This window comes from Podarcis vaucheri (assembly GCF_965113315.1).
Source record: "Podarcis vaucheri genome assembly, chromosome: 2".
Lineage (NCBI taxonomy): Eukaryota > Metazoa > Chordata > Lepidosauria > Squamata > Lacertidae > Podarcis > Podarcis vaucheri.
In genome coordinates this window covers 21,121,490-21,146,439 of record NC_138760.1, presented here as the reverse complement: position 1 = coordinate 21,146,439, position 24,950 = coordinate 21,121,490, and the positions used below count along the sequence as shown (strand labels likewise).

Sequence of the window (24,950 nt, the reverse complement as noted above, 5' to 3'; positions counted from 1 at the left end):
GCATCTGGTCAGTGTGTCTGGGGCCGAGTCAGGATGGCCATCCATCAACAGATAGAGTTGGGTGTCATCAGCATACTGATGGCAGCCCAATGCTACTGCTTTGGCAATAGCCAAATTCATAGCCACACTTCTAGGCAAAGCTATACTGTAACAGGTAGCACAACTGACATTAATTTGTCTAGAGTCATGGAGTCATCAGCTTGGTGTAACCCCACTTGATGGATACATTTCTCCAAGGAGTTATAATGGGATTGTAGCTATTATAGCACAACATAGGATGGGCTTGCTCTCTCTGTTGAAACAGATGATACTTTGTGGCTTTGTCAGAGCCAAATAAATCTGTAAGACAGGCACGTAAGGGAATTAAGATATGGGCAGTGTTGTTTCGGTTTTCTATTTTTAAAGCTCTACTTTGTAGTTGGCACCAGTAGCCCAATTGCAAGGTCAGCCTTGCTTTGGAGAGAGGCAGGCATCCTGCCATCCTGTCAGATGGGTATGAGATTAAATAGCAGAGGCCCACTGTGAAATGTGTACACCAGGCAGGATGCTCAGCAAGGGGTATTCATGTGGCTATCTCATTTTGATTTCTCAGCCCTGTGTTTTGGCGACTTTTGTTACTAATCCAGCTTTGGTGTGGATTAAGGTTTGAAGCAAATACCCGCCTTCCTTACTCATCTTTCAAGGCCTCATGGCCTTTTGCATCAGACTGATTGGAGGAGTGAGGGAAACCGCATGCCTCTCCTACCCCCTCCTTCCTTTCAATGTGTGCCTGCAAAATCGAGCCTTCTTTCATTGCACGGAGAATGTCGAGTCCTGCTTTGGTGGCATCAGAATCTGCTTCAGTGCATGGAATGGCAGAGTGCAAATTCATGTCAGCCATTTGCTTCATGCACAATTTTCTCCAGTGTGTTTTCCCAGGACTGGTGTCAAATGTAGAGATGTCGCGGTTCAAAGAAGAACATCCCTTTGGGAATGAACTCCCCAATTTGCCTGCTTGATAACATAGATGTTGCCTTAGTTTTCCTGTCAGTCCCTGTAATTCAGGATTGGTTCTGACAGTGCTTTCTATCATCCCTCCATTATTTTAAGTGACCTTCAGATGGTATCACTGGCTCCCTAATCCTGGGGATTTTCTCTAACACATCTCGCCTCCTTGCAGCCCAACAGAATATTAGCAGTCATTGTGAGCCTTTCTGTAACACGTAGTTGCTGGCACAGCATGATTTAGGGTTGGGATGTTAGTATTTTTCTCTAGGACTTTCTGTTTAGTATGTTTAACTTGATGCTCCTTGACCTGATAAGGATTTTATAAATATAGAGTACTGGCACAGTGTTTGCTAGGTCGTTCGCTCCCTTCTGATACAGTTGCACTGTCAACCAGACATTTGGCACAAAACCATGATAATCTGGCTTTCTTGTTAATCTGGAAAGCGTGAGCAAGGGGGGGGGGGAAAGTATTTTCAACTTTCCCCTCAACTTTCCCTGCACAATAAGCATGGCTTATGCAGTGCCCAGCCTTCTCTGTACATGGAGGCTCTCTATGCAGTCCAGAAACCTCTTCATTTCCTGCTGCAGGAATTAACGTAAAGGAAAAGGACCGCTGGATGGTTAAGTCCAGTCAAAGACGACTATGGGGTGCAGCACTCGTCTCACTTTTCAGGCTGAAGGAGCTGATGTTTGTCCACAGACAGCTTTCTGGGTCATGTGGCCAGCATGACTAAGCTGCAACTGGTGCAACGGAACACCGTGATGGAAACCAGAATGCACGGAAATGCCGTTTACCTACCCGCCGCAGCGGTACCCAGTGCTTTAGAAAAAAAGCACTGCCGGTACCTATTTATTTACTTGCACTGGTGTGCTTTTGAACTGCTAGGTTGGCAGGAGCTGGGACACAGCAACGGGAGCTCACCCCGTTGTGGGGATTCGAACAGCCGAACTTCTGATCAGCAATCTCAAGAGGCTCAGTGGTTTAGACCAGTGTTCCCCAACTTTGGGCCTCCAGCTGTTTTTGGACTACAACTCCCATCATCCCTCGCTAGCAAGCCCAGTGGTCAAGGATGATGGGAACTGTAGTCCAAAAACAGCTGGAGGCCCAAGGTTGGGGAACACTGGTTTAGACCACAGTGCTACCAGCGTCCCATTATACTTTATTATGCTTACTGTGACAATGGTGATGGCAAAGGCAGGGGCAGCAATGCACCTTTGGTGGTGGCAGCTCAGAACTCATCACCCTACAGACCCTTTCGCCATGCTTGACATCTACACATAACACATGTAATCTCAATATTTGATTGGCTTCCTCAATACTTGTTCCTAGATAAGCTACACATTTTTCTATGTTTGGCAACTCAGTGTTTGTTTGGGGGGTTCAAGGTTTGCTGTGCTTTCACAAATGCATTGCAACATACTTGGAGGGCCTTTCACATGCAAACAAAGTGTGCAAGACCTCCTTTTAGACCAATTCTCAGCTTATGCTTGCATTGACACAAATAGGACCTGCTATCCAATTTGAGAATTGAAGCACGGTCCCCACTACCAACTCTTGATGGTTCTGCACAAGACTGTCATAATAGTATTTGTATTTTCAGGATGTTGTGAAAGCAATATGGAAGACTGTAGTTATCAAAATTTTGAAAACATTTTGCCCTATTTTTATTGTTTTCATTTTCCCCCCTACAGCTCAGCAAAATTCACCAAAAATCCATGAAGGCTGGTGGGCTTATAAAGAGGTGGTCCAGGGAAGTTTTGTTCCAGGTAGGTGCTAAGTTTCCAATCCAGTGGTTGTGTGGGTTGCTGCTCTTTTCTGGCATATTTACCAGCATGTACTATTTGATGTCATATTTAACAGATTGGGAAGTACTGATACCTGTACACCTGTGCATTGTAACAAAAATCTGAAGAACAAATCAGATCAGCACTATATTTTTCACTTCAGCCAAAGATGCATTGTTACATATTTGGAAGGCCTTGTGGCTTTCTAACTTCCTTGATTCCCTCCCTCCCAAACCGTACATCTTAAGCTTCTTTTATGTGAAGTCAGGGGAGGAACAACAAAGCTTGCCGCTGCCGTCGGCTGCAGTTGTGTGCATTCAGTCCTCACTGAAATCTGTGGGGCCCTTCTTTTCAAGAGATCTTAGAAAGGCAGACTCTTTAAAAAAAATTCTGAGCATTTTCCAGAGAACGACAGCCGCAAGAGTAGAAAGAAATGATCCTAAGTAATGAAACAATAGGGGAGACTGCATTGTAATTGTAGGGAGAGAGTGATTCCGCAAAAGATAGAATGCTGGTCTATCTTCAACTTGGCTATGTTGATGATTCAAAGTCTAGGAGTGTTTTCTTTGGCTCAAACAACAGGCAACTTCCAAGACAAGGAGATTTTCTTTGGGCATATGCTTTTGTGAACTAGAACTCCTTGTTGGATGCTTAGAATGTGATCCTCAGTTGCCAGGTTGCGTGTGTGTGTACACATATATACATGAGTGCAAAGGGGGAAAGATGTAAAGGCTGGCATTAAGTGAAAACGGAACACAAAAGTACAGTCTGACAATTCTATTAGTATTTGAATGCGTGCAAAATGAACTTTCACTGAAACAGTGCACAGTGATAACACAATCATCTTGGCAGTGTTGAATGGGATAGGAAACCATTGTCTCTATTCAGACCCAAATGAATAAAATTTCCCAGAAAGGTGAATATATTCAGTAAGGATTCTGCAGGCAAGAGGAATTTCTCAGGATATTTAGATATTTTGGAATGAGATAATTGGAAATATGGATACTGGTATATGCTAAGTACTATAAAACCTAGAGGGAAGATGCAGTTTTCCCTTCTGTCTGGGATATGTGGACACATGTCAGAGAGTTGTGATAAGCCCAGTATTTCTTTATGCATGTCCATTATGAGTCCCCAACTGATTTGGACATACTCAGTCTTTAGCGCTGCCACACCAGTTTACATATGACACATTTACATAAATTGCATGCTGACCGTTAGATCAGAGAGCTTATTACACAGCACATACCTTTGCCACATATTATTAAAAATGCCAAACAAAAATGTCTTCTTCCCACAGTGACTAAGGGCTTGTGTACCCAACTATTCTAGGATAACAACTCACAACTTGACATAATCCTCTGATTTTGCTTCAGCCCCTGAACATCTAAACAAGATAGAAGTGGGTTGCAAGAGAGCCCACTATGACTAGCAAAATTAAAGGCTCTTTCATCCTGGAATTGGTGATCATGTAAATAGTAGCAGACTGTATATCTCTGGTATATGAATTTTGTAGAAAAACAAAGTGATTTGTGAATGCCCTTCGATACTCATTAGTAGTAGAAGTAGCCTACTATTCTCACTGATGGCATATGTTTGAACATCCTGGAAAAATGTATATTCCTCCCTTCTATCTCATTCTTCTTTCAACTACAGAGTTACAGGGATTAAATGTGGGACCTCTTGCAAACAAAGCATATGTTCTATCACTGAGCTATGGCCTCTTTCCTTTGTTATACAGAATGTGTGCATGGTGTTAACTAGTTCACATTTTCAAATGTCAGTGCATAATATTGGCTTTCTGAATGCATCTTAGAAACACTTGAATTAACAAACAATAAAAAAGAACCGCAACTGTTTCTCAGGAGTGCAAAGCAACTGCAAATCCATTTTGTCAGCCTCTGCCTGGAATGCCCAGCAAACTCAAAGCTACTCCCTAAATGTCCAAGTGTATAACTAGAATATTAAGTAGAACATGCTAAGCAATTCCAGATTCATGCTCCAGGTCCTGTAGAGATTTGTCTTTGGTGAGCACTTCATAAAATGCAATCATATGTTCCATTCTGTTTTCGTTATTTGCTCCAGAGGCTGACAAGCCATGTTAGCGATGTGTTCGGTGACTGCCTTTTAGTTTTTGTTTATCCTTTTCCTAAATCCCAAGAAGATGTAGAGATTTGCAGTAATGTATCCAAAGGAGATGTTTCTCTTGGTCTAATGTCACTTGATTTGGGCAGCTTTGAAACAATTGAGAGTGAGCATGCTTCCATTAAGGAATTAATAATCAGTTGATATATATTCAGGTATTTGTATTTGGAAGTGAGAGCTGGATCATAAAGAAGGCTGATCGCCGAAGAATTGATGCTTTTGAATTATGGTGCTGGAGGAGACTCTTGAGAGTCCCATGGACTGCAAGAAGATCAAACTTATTCATTCTTAAGGAAACCAGCCTGATTGCTCACTGGAAGGACAGACCCTGAAGCTGAGACTCCAATACTTTGGCCACCTCGTGAGAAGGGAAGACTCCCTGGAAAAGACCTTGATGTTGGGAAAGATTGAGGGCACAAGGAGAAGGGGACGACAGAGGACGAGATGGTTGGACAGTGTTCTTGAAGCTACGAGTTTGACCAAACTGCGGGAGGCAGTAGAAGAAAGGAGTGCCTGGTGTGCTCTGGTCCATGGGGTCATGAAGAGTCAGACACGACTAAACGACTAAACAACAACAACATTTGTCTTTGATTCAATTAAAAAGGCATCTAAAAAGCATCAGTGCTAGGGGTGGGGAACCTAGGGCCTTCCAGATGTTGTTTGACCCCTAACTCACATCAGCGCCAATCAGCATGGCCAATGTCTGGGATGATGAGAATGGCCGCTTACCCAGTCCTGGGGTGTGTGGCAGTTGTGGTGTAGTGGTTAAGAGCGGTAGTCACGTAATCTGGGAAACCGGGCTCGTGTCTCCGCTCCTCCACATGCAGCTGCTGGGTGACCTTGGGCCAGTCACACTTCTGTGAAGTCTCTCAGCCCCACTCACCTCACAGAGTGTTTGTTGTGGGGGAGGAAGGGAAAGGAGAATGTTAGCCGCTTTGAGACTCCTGAAGGGGAGTGAAAGGCGGGATATCAAATCCAAACTCTTCTTCTTCTTCTTCTTCTTCTTGTAGCCCATCACAACTGGTCCTGACCCCTGGGAGCAATACTGGGCTGGGTGACCGACAGTTGGGAAATCCCTGTGTTGGCCACTAAGGAGGTCAGGAGTTTCTGCCAGTCCCAGTTTTCAATTCAGGCCAGTCCATGGGGTTGGGACTTTGGAGCCTCAGCCCCAGCCAAGATGGCCAATGTCTAGGGGATGAAAACTGTAATCAAACAGCATTTGGAAGTTATAATAATAACGCAGTGCAGTTATTATTAAAAATGAAGGGCCACAACCATTTTGTACATTGGATGGATTTCAGTCCCTGTTCGTTGTTTTGTTATACCTTCCATATCCTTGGTTCAGATGTATACCTCCACAGTTGTGTTTTTATATCCTGCACGATAATACGTGTTGGCATAGCATGGTTGTTTTTAGGAATAGCATTCACCTGAGAGACTCCAATATGGAAGCAAGAATTGCTTTTTTCTTCCAAGTGTGTGGGGAAAATGCAGATACTGAACTCTGTGCAAGTACAGTGTTTTATTGCTTTCTTTTCCCTGTACTGCATGTCCTCACACAGGTTGTTTATATAACCCCGGGCCAAAAGAAGTCGTAGGAGGCCCATTATTTGTAACTTGCCTGATAGTCAGTTTTCAGATTGTTCAAGACACTGCCTCACAAAGTCTGGCCTTCTGGCCTTTTCTTTGTGAAAAGCTTGTAGCTGACCTGAAAAGCGCTTTTGTGAAGTGTATCAAAATGCCTTCTAGAAGTAAATGCCACTCATTGACAATTTGGGAGAAAAGATTCTGCATTTGCAATGGAACCCAGGTAGCAGAGTGAATTTTTGGCAGTCTTGAGCAGAAAGCAAACATAATGGAATATGACCCCATGCATGATAATTTTTTGGAGATCATGAACCAGTCTCACCGTATTTTTTGAAATCCTTGTAATCAGTTCTGTCTTCTCTGATAACTGCTGGAATAGAGAGAAAGATAATTTGCAAATCATTGAGTTTTCTTATTTATCGCATTTGCTTCCTCTCTTTTTCCATAGGATCTCAGGGTAGCTTATATGGGATATCCCAACAGCCACCCTGTGAGTGATAGCCATTGGCCCTAAAACCACCTAGTGAGCTTCATGCCCAAGCAGGGTTTCAAATCCAGGTTTACTTCATCTGAGTTCACCACTGTCTCTGGGACATTGATATACGGCCAATTTGTACATTTCACAAGTGGCATGGTTTTTACGTGATCACCAGTCTGGTAGCATTCAACATGTGCAAGCCACATGGCTGAAGTCTATGACAATTCTTCATGCCAGTTCCATTAGCTCTAGCCAATGTTGCTGTTGAGGGGAGTGCAAGAAACCAAAGGGGACATCCTAAGGATGCTTTGAAACATTTTCCTCCCTCATGGTACCCAAGGTGCCATATTTGAGGTTCCCAAGCAGTCGCTCATCCAGGCACGGCCCAGACCCAGGGAGCAACTGCTTAGCTTCAGCAATGTGGTCCCTTCCAGGGGTCAGTGAACTTTTTCAGCAGGGGGCTGGTCCATTGTCCCTCAGACCTTGTGGGGGGCTGGACTATATTGGGGGGGGGGATGAATGAATTCCTATGCCCCACAAATAACCCAGAGATGCATTTTAAATAAAAGCACACATTCTACTCATGCAAGAACACCAGGCTGGCCACATAAATAACCCAGAGGTGCATTTTAAATAGAAAGACACATTCTACTCATGTAAAAACACGCTGATTCCTGAAATGTCAACAGGCCGGATTTAGAAGGCAATTTGGCCAGATCCGGCCCCGGGCCTTAGTTTGCCTACCATGCCTTAGACCAGCCTTTCTCAACCTGTGGGTCCCCAGATGTTGTTGAAGTACAACTCCCATCACCCCTAGCTATCAAGGCCAGAGCTCAAGGATGGGAGTTGTAGTCCAACAACATCTGGGGACCCACAGGTTGAGAACCGCTGCCTTAGACCATGCCCAGGGAAAATATACGTAAGCATGTTAATGACCAAAGTCTTTGGAGCCTTGCTGGCTGTACTCTTCTTTGAGGCATAATTGTTATATTTATGTTTATTGTTAATTAGCAAGGTGAATAATAGTTTGAGAGCATTTTTGAAATGCACATATTTTTAAGGAACCTAAATATTAATAGCTGAGGCAGGGATGGTAAAACTCTGGCAAGCAGGTTGGATGTGGTCCTCTCAGCATCTCTACCTGGCTTTCGGGATCCTCCATATATCGTACCCCTCTCCCCAGTTACACATCGCACAACCCTTGACCCACACATTCTTCAGTTGCATGGATGGAATGTGTCATTGAACATGGTTGCCTGGCTAGAGAATGGAGATGTTTTGTGTGTGTGTGTGTGTGTGTGTGTGTGTGTGTGTGTAGCTCATGGGCAGCTCATGCTAATCACTGTTAGTCATGTGGACATTCAGGTATCAGGTGGTTTTGCAGAATTCTACAAGGCTGTGCTGGGCGAATGGGTTATATCCAAGTTATTAGGGTAGCAGTTTTGCATATGGAGAAAAGTTAGTCTGAGGGGATACCTATGACTTGTGCTTCTCCTTCAGTTCTGTTTCCTCATATTTTTATATTTTACATTGTATTTAAATTCTATATTTAATACTGTACTTAATGTATCATACTGTGCTTTATGTATTTTGCTTTATTCGCTTCTTAACTGGTTATTGACCTAAACAAATAAATATTATATTACAATAATTGACCCTTCCCAAACCAAATGTTGTTGGATTGCATTTCCCATCAGCTACATCTACAGCTGACATAGGCAGTGTTAAGAGATTAAGGGAGTTGCCACCCCTAAGATCCGGGCAACATCCGGTGGGGGAAGGCTGCAATAATCTATGTTAAACCCATTCTTTGCTGCTTTAGAGCTGTCCAGGGTGCTGAAAGCATATGGTTCTGCAAGGATTGCAGTAGAAAAGACTGCGGACACCTTTGTGTTTCAAATGAGCATCCAACATATACAAAGGGAGGAATATTCAAGAGGAATTGAGTACTTTAAAGATATATTTGCTTGAAAACAAAGGCTGCTGCCCAGAAGTCATTACTAGTAGCAGTTCACCCCAATTAGATAGATTTGCTATAAAGTGGTTTTAGAAACGCAGCCAAAACATTACACAACATTAAGGCCACTTCTTGCACCCTGATCTCAATTACAAAGGGTGCATGAATCAAGTGCAAGCCACAGATATCTTAGTATCATTATAACAGTCCCATACTACGAACTGATCAGCATAATTTATAGCACCACTGTGCATAAAGTGTTTTCTTCCAAAAACGCAAATGGAGAGTGCGGTTTTAAAACTTGTCTGAAGTCATTCTTCACTGGAATTTGGAGGCTGTTGAGTGAGACATGCAGCTTTTGCCTTCTGTTGCTTGCATTCTTGCGTAGACAGGCTGCTCACAGGGGGTTGCTATATGGATCAGCACTCCTTGCTTTGATTCAGCTGTCTTGTCTCAGAGGCCCCAGCAAGCTTTTCTATGCTAATATCCCAAAAATGAACTTCAATCAGGGCATCTGCCATCATTCAGCATGTGGGATGGGAATTTTATTGGAATTAATTATCTCAGATCAGTGCTTGGCTGCTGTGACATCTCGCCTTACAATTTGGAGGCTCGCACAAGATGGACAGTGGTAGCAGTAATTGCTCCTTCAGTGCTGTGATCTACCGTTTTGCATAGTGAATTTTGCATTACTTGCAAAAGTCAGAGCCACAGGGCATGAGCACCACCCAAGGAAAGGGACTCTGAGAAAATGCAAACCAGTATTTTTAGTCAGAATGTTAATTGACGTTCCAACAGCCTCCTGCAAGGCTCATACATATGATGTCAGTGCCTAGGATAGGTCAGTAACTGATTCATTTTGCTTTCCTTCCCTCCATCCCCACTTCTAAGAAAGACAAGACCCTGTTCAGGAGCCTAGCAGATTCCACAGTGGACTTGGGCAACAGCTTATTTCCTCATATACAAGGCAGATTAAGGTGTATATATTTAGGATCCACCTTGTTTCTGTGCTTGTAAATTGTTTTGAACTGTTTTTAGTATTGAGTTCTAATATTGTAACTCTCCCTGGGACATTAGGGTGAAGGACAGGTAATAAATTAGAATAACTGAATGTTGATTGAATGGTGTAGCCTTCCACTTGCTAACTTGACCCTTGTCCACCAGGCCAAGGGGATCAGCCAGCTCTGTTGAAGTTGCATTGTAATGTATTTTTGTGTGAGGGCATCCTTAAAGGAGATAGTCACAAGGCTGCTCTTAAAGACCCCTGGGTGTAACTACCAAGTAACTACGCTGTCACCAAGTTACAGGGAACCAGGCAGAGAGCCTTCTCAGTAGGTAGTGGCGCCCTCCCTGTGGAACGCCCTCCCACCAGATGTCAAAGAGAACAACAACTACCAGACTTTTAGAAGACATCTGAAGGCGGCCCTGTTTAGGGAGGCTTTTAATGTTTGATGTAGTACAGTATTTTAATATTTTTTGGGGAAGCCGCCCAGAGTGGCTGGGGAAGCCCAGCCAGATGGGCAGGGTATAAATAAATTATTATTATTATTATTATTATTATTATTATTATTATTATTATTACTATTATTACTACCATGCATTGAAATTCTTCCGGTTTCCAATTCTTTCACCCAGGTATAGTGGGGAGGGGGAGTTAATTCATAGATACATTTTCTTCTTATTTTTCAGCACAGCCACACAATTTTTAGGGATGTTTGCACAAATGCCAACTTAGCCCAGTCTAAAGCAAAGGGAACTAATTATAAACACTACACTTAACTGGTTGTTGCATAGTACCTCTCTTGGGTGGAGGAATGAATAGTGTGTTGACAGTGGCATGAAGAGACCCACACATCACTGTGCACTCCAAATAAATGTTAGTCACTGTATGCTAAGGCACTGTAGAGAAGCTGTTACGGTTTCATTACTTTAAATACAGAATAATAGGATTTTTATGGCATATAGTGTTTATTGCTTGCCCAAAGCTCTGTGTTTCCTTAATTATGTTTTATCAGATGTAAGATTTAGTGAATTGTTATTGCATGCTGTTGCTCATTTTATGGGATGAGGACAAGGCAGAATTCAACTGCAATCCCCATTTTTTTAAAAAAAAAATCTCTTCCTGATACAATGCTTCCCTATAGGAGTTCATTATAGATTCACAGAGCCATGCCTTTAGTGAACCCAAGTGCTGATCAGCACAAATTACTGGAAATTTCCAAAGTGATCCATCATGTACCTCACACTCTAGGTCAGGGGTGGGGAACCCGTGAATCAACTTTGACAGGTAGGCAGGGCAAACCCACCTGTCAATCACATGATAGGACTATGCCATCACATGGATGACAGGTAAGTTCCGACCTGTCAAAATCCCTTGAGCAGGTTTCCCAAGTGCTTGACAGCCATCTGGCTGTTGGGTGCTTAAGGAACACAGCACAGGGAGTGTTGCCAGCCCTATCTCCATTGGTTCCCCAAATTCCCAACATAGGATGAGTGAAGCCTCCCTTCTCCTCCTCCCCATCAGCTGTTGAGGAGGGGGAGAAAGAAGTCTGATTTGCAAATATCAGCTATGAGAAATAGGAGACTCAGATATCACTCTGAGCCCTTTTTTATTTTAGCATTGCGCTTGTCATTTTGCTCTTTAATTTTTAATTCAGTTGGGCTGAACCCCGTAACACTGCAGCGTGTCTGCTCTCAGGCAGGCTACTGGACAATAGAAGCATCTAGGGTTAATAATTCAGGGGAAAGTCAAGCTTCCAGGTGTTTTAATTTGCTCTTCAAGATGGTTAACTGGGACATACATTAAAATAAAGTAATAGAGGAAATGGATGCCCTGGAGAGAGTTTTTGAAGAGAATTTTTACCTCTTCTAACTTTCCTGTTTTATGATGGCTTTGGTGGGCAGAGGAAGCTGAAACCAGTAAATCTGGAAAGTTTGGTTGGGATAAAGGGCTTAATCAAAGGATGGCTGCAATCAAATGGACTTTTGTCCACAGATACCGAGTGGATTTGGCAAATATCTTAAATCAGGATGAATTGGTTTAAATCAATATGATTTAAATCTTTGATTAAAACCATTTTAATTACTAACCAAAGGGCTCATTTGATATAAATCTGTGATTTAAGTCTCCTGTTTAGCAAATCATAGATGCATTTTTTTTGGAACAGGCGTGCTGGCCAATTGATTGGTATAAGAAATAAAAAACTATTGGTTGACAACAAAATAGGCTGCCTTTATGCAGCCTAAGAACGTAATCTAAAACCCTTGGCCAGGCAGCACACATGCATTTTGCATTGTACAACTATACAGGTAACTCACAATTTACATGCATTTAATTTGTGCGTATTTAGCTTTACCTGCTTGAATTTTTCTAAAAAGGGTGTGGAAAGAGGGCAGGTGTCCAGGAAGGGAAGACTTTGGCAACCCTACCTGCCATTAAACCCATTGTGCATTGACTATATCCAGTTTTGGCTTTATGTGCTATCCCAGAACACACTCCAGTGTAAGAGTCACCTATATCTACGTAGAGCAGGGGGGACTAACATTTTTTAATCCATCAACCCTCCATGGGCCACATGCTAGCCGTGTGTGCACGTGCGTGTGCTTGCACACACACACACACACACACACACACACACACACTTGCCCCCTACCACTCTGTTTCTTTCCCAAATTAAGGAATTCCTCCCCAACACACATACAGACCACATCATCCATAGACCAGACATGCTCTTTAGAAAACAACTTGACGAGCATATGGAAAGATGGTGCACATATTGAGAGATGCGGGGCAATATCACTTAACTTAGTTGCAAAGTAATCATGTACTTAGTTGTAAAGACCAGCGCATTTTAGGACACAAGTCATCAGAGGACATAAAGTGATTGTGAAAGTTCAGGTATGTAGGCTCAGTGGATGATCCTGGTCTGATTCAGAATGGCCTATCCTAATTTCTCATGACCGATCACTTGCCAGTTCCTGGATTAATTGTAATACTTGACTTATTGCAGGGGTGCCTACTTAAATAAAATATTGGGTTTGTGGGGCAGATACATCCTGCCCCGCATAATCAATCACGTGATGCATTGCACATACACCATTTGAATGGCAATGCCCATGAACTTTTTGGGGGAGGGGAATGGCCCCCTCAAATATTTTAGGGGGGCGAAGGGACCTTGGCCCCTAGGAGTTGGCTCCTATGACCTATTGTATCATTTACAAGGCTTAACCCTGGGCTAGACATTTCCCCACCTGGTTTTCTCTTACGGCACTGAGATGTTGCACAATATGGAAAATATGGAGGCTATTTAAAAGTGAAGATGGTGGAGGCAGTAAATTTGTTGGATGGTGGTGTTTTCCATGGTTTCAGTCCCTGACATACGGAAAGAGTTTTGCAACAGAGTTTAGAAAACCGTTAACATAAAAGAGTGGTTAGCGTTCTTTCCAGTCCCATGAAACATTCTGGCTCACTTTTAGAAGGATGGAACTCCAGCTACAGAGGTCTCCATGCCAAGCTGTCAAATGCAGTGGTGATTGGGCTTTCATTTAAGTGAGAAATAAAAAAATAAAATGTGTTGCTGCCTGCTGAAAAGCAATCCCTCGCAACTAAAATTGCTCTAAATTATACTCTGCCCCCCACCCTGCTACAGAAATTCTCCCTTCACATTTATGGGGGTGGAGACAAAGACCCTGCACATGTAGGGGGGGGTTGGTGTTTGGTTTAGTTTTAGTGTGAATATGTGTGTCAGTGTAAGAGTGTACATGAATGGGATGTGTGAAGAGCATGGATGGCTGTGTGAGACTGATAAGGAATTGGTGTAGAGAAGGGGTTGCAAATAAAAATAACCACATTTGTGAATTTTCACAGACCTTAATGCATATTGCACATTGAGAGAGAGAGAGAGAGAGAGAGACTGCTGAGATTTTGGTTTCCAGGGAGATAGAAACCCTCTCTATATGTGTGTGTGTTATTGGCACATTGCTGGGCAATTTGCTGAGCATCACTGTGTGTGTGTACACATGTAATTATACATGGGTGGCACTGTGGTCTAAACCACTGATCCTCTTGGGCTTGCCGATTGGAAGATTGGTGGTTCGAATACCTGCGATAGGGTGAGCTCCCATTGCTCTGTCCCAGCTCCTGCCAACTTAGCAGTTTGAAAGCACACCAGTGCAAGTAGATAAATAGGTACTGCTGTGGTGGGAAGGTAAGCGGTGTTTCTGTGCACTCTGGCTTCCGTCACGGTGCTCCATTGTGCCAGAAGCGGTTTAGTCATGGTGGCCATATGATCCAGAAAGCTGTCTGTGGACAAATGACAGCTCCCTCGGCCTGAAAGCAAGATGAGCACCGCCACCCCATGGTCGCCTTTGACTGGACTTAACCATCCAGGGGTCCTTTACCTTTTTATACTTGTATAGATACACGCACACATACATACGTCTCAAAACCCCTAGCTTCTTGCATTTCTTTCTTTTTTTAAAAAAAACCTCTGTGCTTGTGGGAAACAGCGATACCTAGCTCTACTTAGTTGCATCTACTAAGAGCACTGTATCTAGATTATTATTTCTAAGACCAGGCCAATAGTTGTATACAATACAAGCGTGCTTTGTGTATGAAAGTTCAGATACAGCTATTAAGTCTTATACACTGGAGCAAATAGTCCACTTTCTTTCGTCGATTTTTTTTTAAATGAAAAGGCTGAGAGATTCTGAATATTAAGACAAAATGCCTATAAGCCTTTGTTGTTGTTGTTTTATTGCTTATTTTTTTGTATTTGATTGTCAATTGTTCACTGCCCTGACGACTTTTGTTGAAAGTTGACCACAGGGATTATGATAACAAGTTATATTTCCATCCTGTATTTTCTTCAAAGAACTTAGAGCAGTCATGACCAAACTTGGCCCTCCAGTTGTTTTGGGACTACAATTCCCATCATCCCTGACCACTGGTCCTGTTAGCTAGGGATGATGGGAGTTGTAGTCCCAGAACAGCTGGAGGGCCAAGTTTGGCCATGCCTGACTTAGAGTAACATAATGAGTCCTGCCCTTTTTATCCTTCACCCCAACCCTTAGGTTTGAGAGGGTTACTCAGTGAGTGGGACTTGACTGAGTAAGGATTTTAACTCAGATGTCCCTGGTGCTAGTCCACAACTTTCATCCAGTACACTACACTTTTTCCTTAAAGGATATTGCCAGTGCTATTCTGCAGCTTAGTCGCTCAGGCTTCCTAAATACGTAAAAAATGGTATTCATCAGTAATGTTAATTATCTGAGCCGTGTGGTGCAATGAAAATGCAAGGGACATCAGGTACCCATGGTACCGTAGTTGTTCTGTTGTTGTTTTTGGAGGAGGAAGTAAGACAGATAAATTACACTTTATGTGAAAGCATAACTCAGTTACTTTTTATGATGCAAGAAGATCGGGAGCCTGCATTGTGAATGATAAAGGTGGTTTCTCCGTGAAGATGTGGAAATAAATCAACACGAGGAGTTATGATTTATTTATGTGACAGAAGAAGAACCCTCAAGATATGCATCTTGTTGTTCTGGCAGGAGGCAGCTTCCTTATTTATGTTCGGATTTTTTTTAATGTTTTTTTTTCCATGAGCAACTATTGTGAATGTTGTTTTTTCCTTTTTTTTCTTTTTGTACCCTTGAAAGGATGTAGATTTATAGCAGTGTGGTTACTATAGAAGAAAGACACAGGAAAACGACACACTCTTGGGTAGAACTAACGCACATGGAGAGCTCTTTGTAGGCAGGGTGGCCAGGTCCTCTTTCATGTAGGAAAAAGTGTCGCAAAACTTAGAACGCGTGTGAGGAATATTCCCTAGCCCTGAAGAGAATGGAGCAAGACGGGTTGACACTGAGCTCCATGTGTGAATTGGAGTCTTGTGGATCGAAGTCAAAGAACTTAAGCAGCATGGCATGTACCGTAAAACAAAAGGTTAGCTGCAAAATGGCCAGAATCCTGTGCTATTTTGAGGGTGGAGTTCAGCGTGTGTACTTTCATTCCTTTTCCAGAATTCTACAACCTCTTTTGAAGTGTCCTGGCTGATGAAGTGTATTTTAAAATAATGGGATTAACCTAGGAGAAGAGAGAAAGGAAACTTGTGACTCTCCAAATGAAAAGACCTACATTGGCTCCCAGTATGTTTCCGGGCACAATTCAAAATGTCGGTGTTAACCTTTAAAGACCTAAACTGTGGGATGTGAAACACATAGCAGTCAAGTTTAACATTCCTAGGGTGGACATGCAAGGGGATGCTTGACCCAGCCAGTAGAAAACTTCCTGTTTCCTCCTGGGCTGGGACAAACTTCCTCTGCATGTGATTAGAGATGGGTGTGACCTTACCTGTGCAGGTGACAAAAGGACCAGGAACAACACCCCCCCCGGACTCCATTCCTTGAAGAAGCAATATTGTTTTAGTAAGAGATGCCCTGTGTGCTTTCACCCAACAGAGGACAAAAGAACTATCTCCTTATGGAACATATTCCACGTGTATATAATTTTGTAACCTAAGTCTGCCTTTAGGGATCCATCTGTGAACTGACTGAATGTGAGTAAACTTCTTTTATATTTTTTGCACAAGGCTGTGTAGTGTCTATTCTTTTTAAGGGGGAGTAAAGGGGATTACCAGGAATCTTATATTGAAAGGCTAAAACTAGCCTGCAACAAGCTAATCACTGTGAATTTAAAAGGGGAATGTTAAAACTCTGCTAAGTTATAGAACTTGCTAGCTCAAGTTAGGAAGGATATTATTAAACAATATATCCTCTCCTGCCTCCCTGAACATTCCCACATAAACAACCACGGAGCCAATGCAGTGGGAGCCAATGTAGGTCTTTCATGAGCTGTGTTATATGGTCCCAGCGGCCTTTCCCAGTCACCAGTCTACCTATGAGATGTATACCAGGGGACTGCTGTGGGAAGGGGAATCCTGGGAAGTCACATGTTCAGAAGAGCTTTTCTCTTCCCACAGAACACTCTTCATACTATCCTTATAGAGGCATCTCCCAAGCTTTGTGATAAATGCTACATGGTTCCCAAGAACATCCTTTCTCTTCGCCACCACCCCTTTGGGGATTATTGGAGGAACTCTTCATACTGGCAGAGGAAGGGGTGGGGGTGCGGTCCGCCCCAGGTGTCATCCTGGGGGGTGACATCACCGCCCCACCACCTGGAATGCTCACTGCTCACTGCAGGTGGTGCCCCCCCTGGGATGCTTGTCCCGCCCCCTGGGACACTCGCCCTACCTTAGCGGGTGGCTAGCCCCACACCCATGGGTGGCTAGCCCCGCCCCCGGGTGCACAGAATGTGCCTCTGACTCTTCAGTCTTATAATAACTTGCAGAGGTAATTTTCCTTGAAGATTGCTGGGCAGGGCAGTGGATGTTCTGTTCCATTTTTCTCAGTCATTCTGAGACGGAACCATACTTCCTGAAGGTGCAGCCTACCTTTCTCCCTTGGGACGAGGTGACTGCACATATTTTAGCAATTGGGAGGGGTGTATGCCAGTTCTTCCCACTCAAATGGGCATAAAGAAGTGGGCACATGGGGACTTAATTTTTCAAAACACACTTCAGGTCATCTCATAGCTTGCAGTTGGGCAGATGCCAGGTCCTTGGCAGAATGGGTCATTTTATTGCATGTGCTACCTAATACGACCCTGTCCTGAGACTTAGGCATTTAGTACACAGCAGGAGCCACACAAAACTGGTTGTCTAAATGGGGCTTTTGAAAAGTCACAGGGACTCTCTTGCAGAGACACACTCGGTTCCTCTACTTTAGAGGTGGCTAACTTTTTGGACCAAAGGATTGGACTTTTGCAAACCCTTGGGGGGGGGTGCCAATGTGACCATGACTGAAGCCAGACTTTCATAGAGAATCTTATGAATGCATGTGAATTACTCAAATTAATTTTTAAAACATTAATAGATTAATGATTTTTACAAGACAAACAATGAATTTAAATGATTTACTAGTGCTTAGTTATAATGATCTTTAGTTATTATTACCCCACATTTGAACATTAATTTAAATGAATTAGTTGCCTTACCTGTAATTGATATGTACTGAATTTAAAATCAATCTTTTTAAGGTTCTCTCTCTTCTTCTTCTTCTTCTCCTCCTCCTCTCTCTCTCTCTCTCTCTCTCTCTCTCACACACACACACACACACACACACACACAGACACAGGAGAACTCCATACCCTCCAACATTTCTCCCACGAAAACAGGGATGTCCTGCCATACCCTCTAACATTTCTCCCTAAGGAAAAGTGGGACATTCCAGAATTAAATCAGAAACCAGGATGACTTCTGTAAATCTGGGACTGTCCCCGGGAAATGGGGACACTTGGAGGGTCTATATAGGGTTCAAACTACATTCTTTACGCAGGAACATGTAATGATAGTAGCCCAATGGCCATTTTAAAATAGGAGAGCTGTGCTCACATGGTCTTAACGGGAGCTGTAGGGTGACAGCATAGGTGAAGTTTAACCTGTTCTCTAACTGCCATTCTCTCATTCTAATTCATATACAGTGGTACCTCTGGTTGCGAACTTAATTCGTTCTGGAGGTCCGTTTTTAACCTGAAACCGTTCTTAACCTGAAACACCACTTTAGCTAATGGGGCCTCCCGCTGCCGCCGCACCACCGGCACACGATTTCTTTTCTCATCCTGAGGTAAAGTTCTTAACCCGAGGTACTACTTCCGGGTTAGCAGAGTCTGTAACCCGAAGTGTTTGTAACCCAAGGTACCACTGTGCAAGTGATCACCCTTACCCGGGTTTTCAAGTGCATTTCATGGGTAGGGTGAACTGGAGTGAGGGAAGTAACAGGATGAACACACGCAACTGCGTCATGTCAGGGGTGTCTTTTCTGAATTTGGAAGAGCTGTCAGGGAAACAGAAGAGTTTGGGCTTCAGAGTACAACTCTGAATACAGGTTTGCAACTGTGGTAACTAGAGCATTTAACGGTATTTGGAGATAATGGTTTTATGACTTAATATCACAGTAGGGATCTGTTTATATGTCAATTTGAGATTGTTGTTAAACTCCAGTAAGCTGAAGAAATGCATGTTCTTCACTTCTTGGCATATCCACCCATAACAGTTTGACAAGCCAGGCAGGCAGTTTTCAAAACTGCTCCTTTATGTTGTTTTTAGATGCAGAAACAATTTGCAGGTATAATCTAATAAACCAAAACCACAGTTCAGGGAGGCAACCTTAGTGCAAAATAGAGCTGTGCACCGAAATGTTCTTGCTCGGAGCATAATCTGAAACTGTATAAGTAAGACCTTTGGAGTAAAGCAAAATAAAAAATAAAAAATGGAAGTTTGGGGCACATTTGAAATAGAAATCCAAAGCAAAGCGTGAATCCCTTTGGATCAGAACCAAAGGAAATGTTCATGCAAGCTCCCTTAGGAATCCGACGCTTGCAAGTCTTGATGTCTGTAGTCTGAAGAAATATTTTATAAGTTTCTGCCAAGAGGGGAGAGATCAAAGAGCACGATTCACTGTTGCTATCTATTGCTAGACTGGCTCACAAGTCATGAATAATAAAACTTAATAATTCCTTTCACTAATTGAAGAAAGTTGCTCAAAATATCATTCTGAAATGAAAGTGCCATGTTTCTGATCATGGGAGGGGGATGCTTTAAATAAGAAACAGCTGGGAATTATTTTTGTAAGTAAATATAGAGGACAGAAATCAGTAAATGTTAGCTGCAGTGAAGGCCCTTTGAGAATATTGAAGAGGATTTTAGTGGGACTAACCTTTGCTGGATTGTGTCAAAACCAAAGGGCACAATTTCATAGGATTTGTTGTGAAAAGGTTGGGAGAGATGCTATCGAAGGAATTATTATTATTATTATTATTATTATTATTATTATTATTATTATTAAATTTTATGTGTACCCCGCCCATCTGACTGGGTTGCCAAGGAGAGAGGAAAATGGAAGAGAAAAGAAGTCTTGCCTTGCCCTTTAAAATTTCTAGAAATAAATGTGGAGGAGGAAGATTGGGTGGTAGGAAGGGAAGAACTGGGGGGAATTCTTTAAATTTCAAAAGTTAGTTTATTTGGGGCTTTGTGGTGGGAGGAATTCTCAGAGGAGTTGTTCAAATAATCAACGTGGTGTTCACTTTACAGAGGATAATTCAGGGGTGGCGGTGGGGGTGGGGAGGAAGAATCTTAGGATCAAAAGCTGTTCACATCTTTCACTTTCAACTGAGCAGGCACTCCACAGCATCAAAGTGGAGGCAGAGCACACAGCAGAGAAGAAAAGACTTGGAAAGAACAGAGGCAATATGTAACATCTGGCCTGCGTTTCAGAATGCAGAAGCCAACCTTTTCATACGTGAATAGTCATGTTTATAACATGAGAAGTTGACTCGTGTCCCTGTTGATGGCATGCTCTCTGATCACTGTGGTCCTACTAGCTTTTTGGCAGCCAGATTTTATACGGATTGTAATTTACAAACCTAGACAGCATCTTAAAAAGCAGAGACATCACCTTGCCAGCAAAGGTCCGTATAGTTAAAGCTATGGTTTTCCCAGTAGTGATGTATGGAAGTGAGAGCTGGACCATAAAGAAGGCTGATCGGCAAAGAATTGATGCTTTTGGATTATGGTGCTGGAGGAGACTCTTCAGAGTCCCATGGACTGCAAGAAGATCAAACCTATCCATTCTGATGGAAATCAGCCCTGAGTGCTCACTGGAAGGACAGATCCTGAAGCTGAGGCTCCAATACTTTGGCCACCTCATGAGAAGAGAAGACTCCCTGGTAAAGACCCTGATGTTGGGAAAGATGGAGGGCACAAGGATAAGGGGACGACAGAGGACGAGATGGTTGGATAGTGTTCTCGAAGTTACCAGCATGAGTTTGGCTAAACTGTGGGAGGCAGTGGAAGACAGAAGTGCCTGGCATGCTCTGGTCCATGGGGTCACGAAGAGTCGGACACGACTAAACGACTAAACAACAACAACAATTTACAAACTGTCTTTAATGGCATCTTTCACATAGAGAACATTTCTCCAGACAAGAAAGACCATAAGTGGCAAACCTGCAAAAGATGCTTCCAGCTATTGGGGTCATTTGAACGTCCAGGGACAATTACAGGTTCAGGAGCACCCTGAAGCTATGTGCAAACTTAATCCTTCATCTAGGATAGAGGGCATGTTTCACCCAAAAGCTTGGGTCATTCTATAGAATGGTGCACCTCTTCCATCAGTGATAACCCTTCAACTGCTTACATATTAAAGAAAGGTGAATCAGGAGGCACAGATCTTGCTAGGATGTTGTAATTATGTGTGAGCCAAACCTTTGACCCATATTTCAGGGAAGAAGGTGAGGCAAAATGTCCCCTTCATTTGTATTTTGCAGACCCTCCAAGTGTTCTTATTTTCCAATGACAGTCCCAGATTTACAGAAGCCATCCCGGTTTCTGATTTGATCCCAGAATGCCCCGCTTTTCCTTAGGATGTCCCTATTTCCATTAGATAAATCTTGGAGGCTATGGTAGGATATCAGAGAAATATCAGAGAAATATTGGAGAGCACGGAGTTATGCGATCCCTGAACCAATGAGTTTAGTAACTTTTCAACCTTTAGAAGACATCTGAAGGCAGCCCTGTATAGGGAAGATTTTAAACGTTTAATGTTTTATTATGTTTTTATATTTGTTGAAAGCCGCCCAGAGGGGCAATCCAGTCAGATGGGTGGGTCGTCGTCGTCATCATCATCATATAGGAGCTCCCTGTTTTCATCAGAAAAATGTTGGAGGTTATAGTCTTCATGCTTTAGCTCCCCATATGTAAAATGGGTATTTTGTATTCAGAGTTTGTCCCCATCCTCTTCCCTACGCCTCCATGGACAGCTGTGAGTCCAAAATGACTCCCAGGCTGTGCACCTGGTCCTCCTCCAAAAGTTACTCCATTCAGGACCAGGGAGTCCCCCACACCTGCCCACGCCCTGCCCCAAGAATTTCTCTACAAAAAGTGCTTTCTCTTCTGAAGCTTCACTGCAGGGTCCTCTGCAAAACTAAGGAAACGAATCCAATCTTCCTAGCAAAACAAGTTCATATAGGCCAAATTTTACTGGCAGACTCCTTATAGGACCCTGGAACCATATGGCTTCCTGTTTCAGGGTGCTCTCTCAAACTGTTTGGACCTCTCCAGAAGGCTGCATCCACCTTCTGCAAACATACACAAAGCAGAGATATTATTAGAAGTGTGTGGAAATGTCGTGCCCACGCATATCTGGCATATGGCTTGCAGATTCCTCTGCCAGGATTCCTGGCCGTTCAAAATATCTTCTGCTTCTTGATGTGTGTTTTTTTTAAAAAAAGAATAATGATGATGATGAAATGAATGAATTATCCACTTATTTCACCCAAAGCCAAGCCTATTCTTGCCATAAATACATTTGTTTTTGGCCATGGATCCCCAATTATCCCCAACAGGACATCATCTTAGCCATAGCTAATTTGAAAAATAAAGTCTACCCAGCACTCCAGGTCTCTGTTTACAGAACTACTACTCAATTCTTCTTCCCAATGGCTTCCATGTCTTCTAAAGGTTGGAATGTTACTTATCTCATTGGTTCGGGGGTCGCATAACTCCATGCCCTCCAATATTTATCTGATGCAAATTTTGTTTAGTCGTGTCCGACTCTTCGTGACCCCATGGACCAGAGCACGCCAGGCCTTCCTGTCTTCCACTGCCTCCCGCAGTTTAGTCAAACTCATGTTGGTAGCTTTGAGAACACTGTCCAACCATCTCATCCTCTGTCGTCCCCTTCTCCTTGTGCCCTCCATCTTTCCCAACATCAGGGTCTTTTCCAGGGAGTCTTCTTTTCTCATGAGGTGGTCAAAGTATTGGAGCTTCAGGATCTGTCGTTCCAGTGAGCACTCAGCGCTGATTTCCCTCAGAATGGAAATCAAATAGGCACGTCCTAAGGAAAAGCTTGACATTCCAGGATCAAATCAGAAACCGGGATGGCTTCTCTAAGTCAGGGAATATCCATGGAAAACAGGGACTCTTGGATGGCCTGGAAGCGTAGTGTTCAGATCAGCAAAAGCTAGCCGAGCTATGCAGCCAGGAATTTGGACCCCATCACCCCAGTCTATTGCTTTACTGTAGGACCTCTGCATGTTCTGCCAGACTGAAACCACAGCCAATCTATCAGAACATTCAGAGGGTGCCTGCATTTCATTTGCAATCTGTTCTAGATGCCATAAGAGACATTTTGTAGTCCTTGGGGCAGAAACCAGAGAATGCACACCTCCTGTTCTTTCTGTGTTGTTAACATAATTTGGCATTTGCATCGATATCCTTTGTCAGAGCTTCTGAAAATGCACTTCATTAAGTCAAAGGAGGTTCGAAAAAACGCATGCCATGAGTGCATCTTCTTCCTGAATGCATACAGCATTGCGGAGGGGAATAGCTAGTATTAGTTTAGCTAGAGTTGCAACGTTTCTAAAGTAGCATGCCAACAATAATAGACATTTGCTTTGTTGCATTGTTGTGAATGTATGTGGTTGTGGAAATTGATTTCTGTTTTCTATATAAAGTCATGGCCAAACTGTGAAGTTATTACACGACATGGATCACTTTTTACAGTAAACTGTTTGCTGCAGATAAAAGCTATGCCGGTATTTTAAGCCAAGATGTCCAATTGATTCTGTATTGACAGTGCAAATGCTTCCACATTGTTGAAAAAATGGCTCTTGGTGGTCAGGTCGTTTGTCCACAAAACCAGGTCTTCCAATTGTTTGCATGTTTGCACAGATTTTGGCATTACTTCCCCTCCACCCACCCACCTTTTTACAGGTATATATGTGGCACTGTGGTGTAAACCACAGAGCCTAGGGCTTGCTGATTGGAAGGTTGGTGGTTCGAATCCCTGCAATGGAGTGAGCTCCCATTGCTCGGTCTCAGTTCCTTCCTACCTATCAGTTTGAAAGCATGTCTAAGCACAAGTAGATAAATAGATACCACTCTGGTGGGAAGGTAAACAGCGTTTCCGTGTGCTGGTCTGGTTTTGCCAGAAGCAGCTTAATCATGCTGGCCACATGACCCAGAAAAGCAGTTTGCAGACAAATGTCGGCTTTCGCCAGTAAAGCAAGATGAGCGCTGCAACCCCAGAGCTGTTCATGACTGGACTTAACTGTCAGGGGTCCTTTACCATTACGTGTCTATTGCTTCTTTTCTCTCTTCCTTCCTGCCTCCCTCCCTCCACCCATCCCACCCCCACACACTGTATGGGCATAATTGGGTATATTTTCATTGCAGAAATGTTGGAGGGTATGGTTTTGCACTAGATGAAGCACCCCATATTCACTGCCCCCCCTTTTAATTCCAGGGCGATTCCTTTTCCTGAACAAAATGTGGGGATGGCGAGACATTTTCTGCTTGTTTTCATTTTGCTGTACATTTGCTATCCATATTCTGACTTTTCTCATTAGTGAGGAACATTGGAATCATTTGCCCAAATGTTATGATTTTTTTTTTTTATGAGCTGCTTTGGAGGAGGGGAACCTGTGCCCTTTTCTTCATTAAGCATGCCAATAAAAGAGTTTAAAACTAATTATAAGGATGCTACATGGATTCTAGATAAATCTGTGGGAAATAGGATCATGAGGTCAACTAGACAACCTGCCAGTGGAAACAAAGTATGATATATGTATGTGTTAATTGCAGCCCAGTTCCACGTAATGCTGACCATCTTGCTGTTTAGTCGAATTCGGTAATTCTTGAGGGCATTCAGTATGTCACAGAATTAAATTCCCTCTTATACCTTGCACCTATTGATCAGTTGGAATGAATGATCTTGTTATGGACATGATACGTTTGATGGAAACCACTGACAAGTCACTACATGACCTACAGTGCAATCCTATTCAGGTATACTCAGAACTAAGCTCTTCTTTATTCAGTTGGACTTTCTTCCAGATGGGATCACAGCCCTATGGAGGTTGCAGGCTGAATCCCAAATGTGTTCTTCCAC

The 24,950-nt window shown here is 43.0% G+C and overlaps 1 protein-coding gene across 3 annotated transcripts in view; it reads left to right on the top strand.

The window, feature by feature from the left end:
* Positions 1-24,950, top strand: part of CA10 (carbonic anhydrase 10) — a 357,102-nt gene that overhangs the window by 68,089 nt on the left and 264,063 nt on the right. For all 3 annotated transcript variants that reach the window (XM_082212776.1, XM_082212777.1, XM_082212778.1), the window contains exon 3: positions 2,680-2,754. In XM_082212776.1, the coding sequence (XP_082068902.1) occupies positions 2,680-2,754 (75 nt within the window). The remainder of the gene's footprint in view (positions 1-2,679; positions 2,755-24,950) is intronic.